The 8497-nt window shown below is 44.5% G+C and overlaps 1 protein-coding gene across 1 annotated transcript in view; it reads right to left on the reverse strand.

The window, feature by feature from the left end:
• Positions 1–7717, reverse strand: part of LOC126538479 (acid phosphatase type 7) — a 182767-nt gene extending 175050 nt beyond the window's left edge. The window contains exons 1-2 of the mRNA XM_072288022.1: positions 7639–7717; positions 7432–7534 (exon numbers count right to left, since the gene is read on the reverse strand). Of these exons, the coding sequence (XP_072144123.1) occupies positions 7432–7534 (103 nt within the window). The 5' untranslated portion in view covers positions 7639–7717. The remainder of the gene's footprint in view (positions 1–7431; positions 7535–7638) is intronic.
• Positions 7718–8497: the final 780 nt, after the last annotated feature.

An 8497-nucleotide genomic window follows, 5' to 3' on the forward strand; every position in this document is an offset into this window, starting at 1 on the left:
AATTCCCAATGAAACTTTGTCGCTCTTACGTGACAAGGTTTTAAACGACGTCTTTCTGAATAAATTGGGCTTGAGCTGTTCGTCGGTGGCAAGAATGCATAGGCTTGCGAGGAGTTAGATGGCAAGCCGATTATCGTGTATTTCCAGGACTACACGGAAAAACATTCAGTCATGCAGAACGCATTTAAGCTAAAGGGTTCAAACATTTCTATTCAGAATTATTACTGCGCTGACACGCGGCGCAAACGCAAACTGCTTTGGACTAGTGCGAAGGCTGACAAAGATAGCGGAAAAAAGGTTCAGCTGATTCACGATAAGCTGATAATTGATCACCAGTATTTCTCTTGGGATAATGCCTCCAACTCCCGTAAACAGATTTCTGGAACTGACAGTACACCGAGCCGCAAACAACATTATAGAGCGAACAGCTCAACGTCCGAAAGCTAGGTTTTGCAGGCGCACCAGCTCCGGCTTCTGTCATTCAATGCCAGAAGTATTGTAAATAAAACAGAGAAGCTGGAAGATTTGCTTTTGTTATATGACCCCCATGTCTGCATCATTTCGGAAACTTGGTTGCACGAAGCCATTCGCGACGACGAAATAGTTCCGCCGAACTATCATCTGTACAGAAGAGACAGGGTTTCTCGCGGTGGCGGTATTGCAGTCATAACAAAATCCAGTGTTCATGTAACAGTTGCAGATCAAATCAAGGAACACGAAAGTTTACTCTTGAAGGTATCTATCTGGGGACTGTCGTTTTTTTTTTTTTGTGCTCTGTATATCGGGCCCCAAGGGCTGATGACTCTTTTATGCATCAGTTGTATGATCATCTTCTGAAACTAAAGGGAAAAAACTTAATAGCAGGTGACTTTATTCTACCGTGTCTAAACTGGAATCGTTTAAACTATGGTTCATCGGTTTCTGGTGACTTGGCGATAGATGTTATGTTCAGCCTAGGCCTCCAGCAGGCTGCTTATAGTGACACCCATGGAAATAATATTCTCGATCTTCTATTCCTGAGCGAAGTATTTTCTGATGGAACAACAACGGTCCAGCCTGGTATATCAGATCACAAGCTGATAACTTTTTGCTGGAAAGCTCCTGCGCAGAAGCACCAAGATCATAGAACAGTTAAAACAATTAGAGATTTCACTAAGGCAGATGATGTTGCGACTATAGATTATTTAGATACACAACTTGGTATAATCGAAAATAATGTTGAACTTTCATGGCAACGTTTTGAGGAGACTGTAAAGTACTGTACGGAGCACTTTGTCCATTTAAAAGTAGTTCGAAAACAGCGCCTAAATCCTTGGATAAATCGAGATATTATTCAGACCAAGCGTAAAATAAAAAGGCCGAGAAAGAAGAACAAAGCTACAACCCCGCAGATTACGCAGCTGAAACAAGACTTACCACGAAAGGTAATTTCGGCTAGAGATGAGTTGTACAGCTTGAATCTTCAAGAATTTATTTCTAGCGATCCTAAAAAGTTCTGGCTGCATCTAAGCCAGAGAAAACAACCGATACAATGCATTAACGTCAACGGAATTGAAATAGAGGATGCGCACTGCATTGCTGAATACTTCAATATATATTTTCAAAGTGTGTTTACAGAACGTGATCAGTGTGAACTTTCCAGTACAAGTAGCCCATCGGTACATACTATTTTAATCAGTCGCGAAGGTGTCCTGGCATTGCTTCTAAATATAAATATTAAGAAGTCAGCTGGGCCCGATAACATTCCTAATGCTTTCTTGAGGCGATATTCAGAGCAATTATCTGAATTCATTTCTAATCTTTTTCAGTTATCCTTAAAATTAGGTGCAATACCATCAGTATGGAGTAAAGCACGAGTTGTGCCGGTACACAAGAAAGGAGACCGCCAATCTGTTTCAAATTACCGTCCTATATCTATTACTAGCTCGTGTTGTAAGCTGTTGGAACACATTGTCGCTGGTTTTATACAAGAGTTTTTGAAAGATCATAGCATATTATCACCTTTTCAGCATGGTTTCAGGAAAGGACTCTCCACTGTAACTCAAGTCGTAACAACCGTACATGAGCTATCCCGCATACTTGATTTATCTGGACAAATAGATGTGCTCTTTCTGGACTTCAGCAAAGCTTTTGATAAAGTTCCCCATGCAAAGCTATTACATAAATTAGATAAAATTGGACTCCCATTTGGTATCATACAGTGGATATGTGCTTATCGCAAAAACAGAGAACAGTTTGTTGATATTAGGAATTGTACTTCCTGTGCACGTCAGGTCACCTCAGGAGTCCCTCAGGGCAGTGTACTAGGACCATTGTTATTTTTAATCTATGTTAATGACTTGATTGATGTTATTCCTGGTAATGTGTCCATACGGTTATACGCGGATGATTGTCTTATCTCCAAGGAAATTGTGTCCTATGATGATCACTTTGTGCTGCAAAGATGCCTTGCAGAAATCACTGACCAATTGGGGAATGGAGCTCAATGCGGAAAAAACTGTACTTTTACGCGTAACAAGAAAAAAATCTGCTAGCATTTTTCCGTACCAACTTGAAAATAGAACTGTCCTCGAAGTCGACAAATACAAATACCTTGGCGTTACCCTCAACAATAAGCTTACATGGTCAACTCATATCTCGGATGTTTGCTCAGCTGCGCTAAAAAATTGTGGTTCATAAAAAGAAAGCTTAAAAACGCGCCTGTAAGGACTAAAATGTTAGCCTACAATGCAATAGTGAGATCAAAGTTAGAATATGCTTCCGAACTCTGGGACCCGCATACCATGAAAGACAAAAGAACTTGAGCGAGTACAGAGAAAAGCAGTGAGATTTATTTACGGGAAATATGCCAGGAAGGATTCGCCGTCCTCAATAATGTTACAAAATAGAATACAGAGACTCGAAATACGCAGAAAAATTAATCGTCTTGTACTACTACATAACACTCTTTCTGGAAAAAATAATATGACGCTACCAGCTTCCATATGTCGGCCTTCTACGAGGAGAACACGACACAGTCATGAGTATTTGCTTGCACCGATCTTCGCGATAACAAACGCTTACAAGTACAGTTTTCTCCCCCGAACGGTGAACAATTGGAACTCACTTCCCATTAGTGTATTTCAGTCTAAAGATTTCACGGCTGCATTGCAATATCATTTTTGTGCAAGTTAGCGATGTTGACGTTATCATTTGTGCTTCTTTTAGTGCATTTTGTTCATTTCATGTTGCATATTGTATACGCTTTTCTGTGTTTTCTTGTTTGCGATATGCCCCTCCTGCTTGGGCCAAAGTATTGGCCTGCAGTATTATTAAATTATAAAAATTAAATTAATTAATTAAATTAAGTGCTCGTTAAACATCCCCTGGCGACCTAGATAAAGTTATCCGAAGCCATGCACTACGACCTCCATCAGAGCTTTAGTCGCTTCTGGATGTTAAAAAGGTTAATCACCACAAACCAAATCAATACATGCGGGCGTACATTCGAAGCTAAAAGAATGCATCCATAAGTCATCATCGAGAATGTGCTAACTTCTCGTGGAGCTCAAAACACACACAGTATAGAGTCGCTGCTATGTCACAGGCCAGCTGCAGATGCGTGCACTTTCACCGCAAGACAAAACTACATGAAACAAAGAGAGCACATTCGAAAAAAAAGTAAACTTCAACTCGCTAAAAACCACGCAGAGCATGAACACATACACTTTTTGGAAGCGGAAGGTGTCAACTAGGCTCAAAACAAGAGGTTGTGTGGAGCCGTGGCACTTCACGAAGCCGTGCATTCTTTGCCACTTCCTCGAAGTCAGCCCGCCGGATCCTGCGAATCCACACTTCTTTTTGCGTTGCGCCCGCCGGATGGCACAGCAAAAAGCTTTTTGCCCTCGTTGTGTCTGTTGCGGCAACCGAGGGCGCAGCAGCACGGCATCGCAATTAAGTTCTTGGTCCTAACACATTCTATTACGTCAACGCACTCCGTCAGTCCTCCTGCCGTACTTTCGTCGCGCAGGCCCAACAATGGAGGTCGGCACGCGCTGGAAAGAAAAAATATACAAAAGCGCGGCGCCTACTCCGCTCTGGAAAGAAAAAAATATACAGAAGCGCGGCGCCTGCTTCCACGTGAAACAGATTGGCCAATGGGGGAGCGGAGGAGGCTGGGGAGACAGGATGCGTGGTTTACAGCAGGAACCCCAAGACGACTCTCGACGAAATGCAGCCGCAAGTCACCGACAAAGCGAATCTCAACGCCGCCGCCTATCTCCAGCGCCGCGAATAAGCCCTGGAGCTGGCCACCCGCGCGTCAAGAACCAGCAGAGGACCGACATCCGACACTACAATCTTCGACGACGCTAAGTCTGGTACTAGCCCGGCGACCGTGTTCGAGTCTGGACTCTGATACGCCGACAAGTGTTTTGCGAGAAAATGTTACGCCGCTATATCGGACTCTACAAAATCATCAGACGTATTGGCGTAATGGACTATAAGGTCGTGCCGGACGGCATTTGGAATCGCAGCGGCACCGCGCAGGGCCTGCAGTTGTTCACGTGGTACGTCTTAAGCCTTTCTACGCCCGCTGACGAACTTAGGGACATAGTTTCCCTGTTTTGTTGTTTTGTTGTTTTGTTTTGTAGTTTTGTTGTTTTTGTGTTGTTGTTTTTGTTGTTTTGTTGTTTTTCTTTATTATGCGTGGTTTCGCTTTCGTGGCTATAGCATCGAGACAATACTTTTCTTTTTCAAGAGGGGGCATTGATACATGTGCTTTTTTATGTTTCTTGGATGACCGCGTATCACCGTTTAACAAATGTTATCGCTCAGCGAAGGACGCGACTGCAGGCATCGGAAGTTTCTGGAATATTATCGATAGTTCTATCCGTTGTCTGTTTTCGCCACTTTCATTGTTCTTAGAGTGTAGCCTGTTCTTGCGGGCACAGGATCGCCCAATAAAACGCAAGTTTCGTCATTCACAGTCTTGCTGCTTTCTTAACCATCACTACTATGTGACAATATTAACAAATAAGTTAATCAATAAATAAGACAGTGATATATTCAAAGGACAAAAAGGCAGGAGAGCATGTATATGAGCATGGTGAATTGCCTTGCTGATCAGCTAATAGAGCATATGACGAGTTAAAATTAATACGGAGAATGTATAGCATATACTTGGATGCCGGGTTAGAAGCGAGCTTGACGCATGTTCTATATTTATTGTTTCATTCCGATAGCAACCATGTCGAGATTCCAGGCAAGTTTTCCCAGTCGTCGTCGCCGTGGTGTTCCGTGTAAAGTCCACAATCCACATTAATTAGTGCGAACGAAAGCACGCGACAATGAGGCGAAAAGAATGGTGCTTGATAGGCATTATTTTTGCAGGGGCTGGATTTTCGGGTTAGTTGGTGGTCAAGTTATCCAACGTGCGCTTGGTAGGGAGTGCGTGCGTGTTCTCCTCAAGGCCTGCCGTCGCTGCGAATGACTGTGCTCGGCTGACACTTATGCTTTTAACCACAAGGTATGCTTTTAGCCACAACAACATCTCAAATGTAAAGGTAGAGTCAATTTAAAAGAAACCTCTCATGGCGTGGGTAACCGAACACTAGTAATCCCAATTTCATGGTGGTTTAGGCTTCGGCATCGCCGGGAGGGGGGGGGGGTGCGGAGCATCCATCAATCCCATGTGTGCGATGGGCGTTCTGCCCCCCCCCCCCCCCCGGATATCTTCAGAGGGGGCTCGGGCCCGGAGGCCTCCCCCCCCCCCCCCCCCTACGGTAGTCTGCGCCCATGGTCACCGCTCTTGTTCCACTAAGATTCTTGACCCAGCATACTGTTTCATGAGCCACCTGAGAGTGAAGCTGCCTGCTCTTGAATTAGTCCAGGTTCACATTAGTATATTTAGGCTACCAGTGAATTTTCATACATTTATTGTGCACTACAAGTGCTGTGTTATACCAAAGAGCGTTCATTTTTGTCCACATTTGTAAGTAAGTAGGTGTGAAACCGTAAAATGTATTGTTGTGCCTAAGGTTGTCAATGAAGCAGGCAACTAATGTTCTGTGTTGCAGCTAGACTTATTTGCTTGGAGTTCACATATCTTTAATCCTTTACCTCCCGAGTTATTTCTGAAAAAAAAGAAATTTACGATGACAATCTTTTATGAGTTCTGCATTTGTATTGCTTGAAGAAGTTTACGCATTTTAAATGTAAAATAAAATGATTCAGGAGACAGCGGCCTAGGCAGTTCCCAAACTCGTTATTTTCGCTTGTCATGTAAATTATATAGGGTGCCCCAGCTAACGTTAGCTCAGCTGTTAAAGGCTGGCAAACGATTACTGTAGGTCCTGTAGCCAGATCTCGCACCATGTTTTTATTCTTTAGCCTGTTTCGCTTTAGGATGCTGCGGTAAATTGCGTTAAATTGAAGTCCATGTTTACTTTATGCACTTATGTAACACTAGGTTTGAGCGTTGGGGTGATGTTTGAGGATCTTGTTTTGTTCAGGAATAACGACAAGGTTGAGGCATTGCTTCCGAATCGTGATGGTTTGAATGGAAGCAGTTTTCAGCTACTTAACCGGATATAGTGTATTATAGCCAAGGCGGATGAATGACAAAGAGGGGGCACACTATCGACAAGGGAATCGCTAAAACGAAAGTGGAGCCACACAGCCGGCTTTACAAAATTGTCTATAATGGCTTAGGCGACAGCGTTATTGGGGACATCGCCGCACTTGCTGCATGAAATGCCGATAGCATCGGTGAAGTGGTCTCTGGGGGCAAGTTTACTCGATGTGATCGCTTTAGTAACACCGCCGAAATTTCCACTTTCGTCTGTTTCGTACACTTCTTGGCACACGACCATTGTAACTTACCAAAGTAATGATTTTGTTCTTTTTCATGCAATCTCCATGCCGCTATGCCCCGGACAAAAACACTTCAGAGCAGCAGGATGCCTCTAGGTATCGCTAGTGCGAACCCATATAAAATGGAGACGAATAAACATTGCAACAGACGAAGCGGAAGTACCGCAGACGAACGCACGTACAGTGCTCTGCTATTGAAACGCAATACTCAGAGCGCTAGGCGTCCGGCGCTTTTCGCGCCACCGGTCCGCCGAGGTGACACCGAGATCATGCACTGTTGTACACGATGAATGCGACAGCCTTTTTTGACAAAATGTTACTACATCTGGCCCTTCAGGAATCACTGCTGAACAAAAGCGGCGGCGGCCACGCGTTCCAAGAATCGCTTTTCAATCGCTGAGTATTTGTAGGCGCACAGTAGTTACTTAGACTCACGGAGGAGGCTGCATTTTGTGCCCCCGAGATGCTTTGCAGTAGCTGAACGATTCGTGTGCTGGCTACCAGAGCAACTTTGATGCAGCGCCGAACATTGTGAGCGGCATGCCCACAATCAGAGCAAAAGGCAAGCGTTTCTCTCACCTCCATAGGACAGGTGAACCTGTTCAGGCTCCACGTAAAGCACGGGACCTCCATCGACGACGCTCATCGTGGCCACCGCGAACAGCCAAATTATCCCTGCCATCTTCAACAATGAAACGACGATCAACAGGTGAGCCGAGTATCCGCAAGCCGCAACACAGAACAGAACACCACGGATAAGTGGTCGCAGATATGGGATATGCCAACCTTGTTTACCACTCGTGTTTGCGACTGCCGCCGTCCCGTGCTCTCCGATCAACTGCCGAGCACGTGGGGCCGAGGGCGTGATCGCGTTTATCGCGCACGTCACGGAAGCAGTGATAGCCGCCGAGTGAGTCGCGCCAGACGAAAGCTGATCTGCGCACTTCCTGGCTCGTGCAAGCACGCAAGGCAGCTATGTCAGCGGCAACGGTGCGCGCTTGCCGAGGCTCATGATCCGCGGGTTCTCCTCAACAGTGTTCGTGTTCTCGCTGTAGTGCCTTACCCGCTGCCGTGACTCAGTGACCATGACGTTATTCTCATTATCGCGAGTCAGATTCCCGGCATCGTTCTTATGAGAGCGGTATGCGAAAACACTCGTGTACCGAGCTTTGGGTGAAATGTGAACGTATACGTTAACCTGGATCGCTACACAACGAAAAATGTTATACGGAGTGTTATATTTTTCTGGACTACAGAAACTTAATAGTTGTCTGTGGTAGAACTGTAATCCTTCAGCTGGATTACTTAAAGAGGCGTACATTACCTCCACGAGAAATCTATAGATTCATAATCGAATAATTAGGAAAGATTCACTAATCAAGTTATTAGTTATTTTACGGCATATTTTGCGATTTACGAATCGTAGACGGTGAGTTTTTAAGGCATATCACCCACTTAGAACAAAATCTGAATATTGCAACCGCTTCTAGATATGCGTGATTAAACTTGCGGTAAGAACACACTCTTGTATTACTTTATTTTTGTTTGGACAAGGCGACGCTTCATACATTGAAACGCCAAAAGAACTGGAACGCCCATGAAGTAATTCGTCGCATGAAATAATTCTAATGCCACGTCACTAGGG

This window comes from Dermacentor andersoni, chromosome 4 (genome assembly GCF_023375885.2).
Source record: "Dermacentor andersoni chromosome 4, qqDerAnde1_hic_scaffold, whole genome shotgun sequence".
NCBI lineage: Eukaryota > Metazoa > Arthropoda > Arachnida > Ixodida > Ixodidae > Dermacentor > Dermacentor andersoni.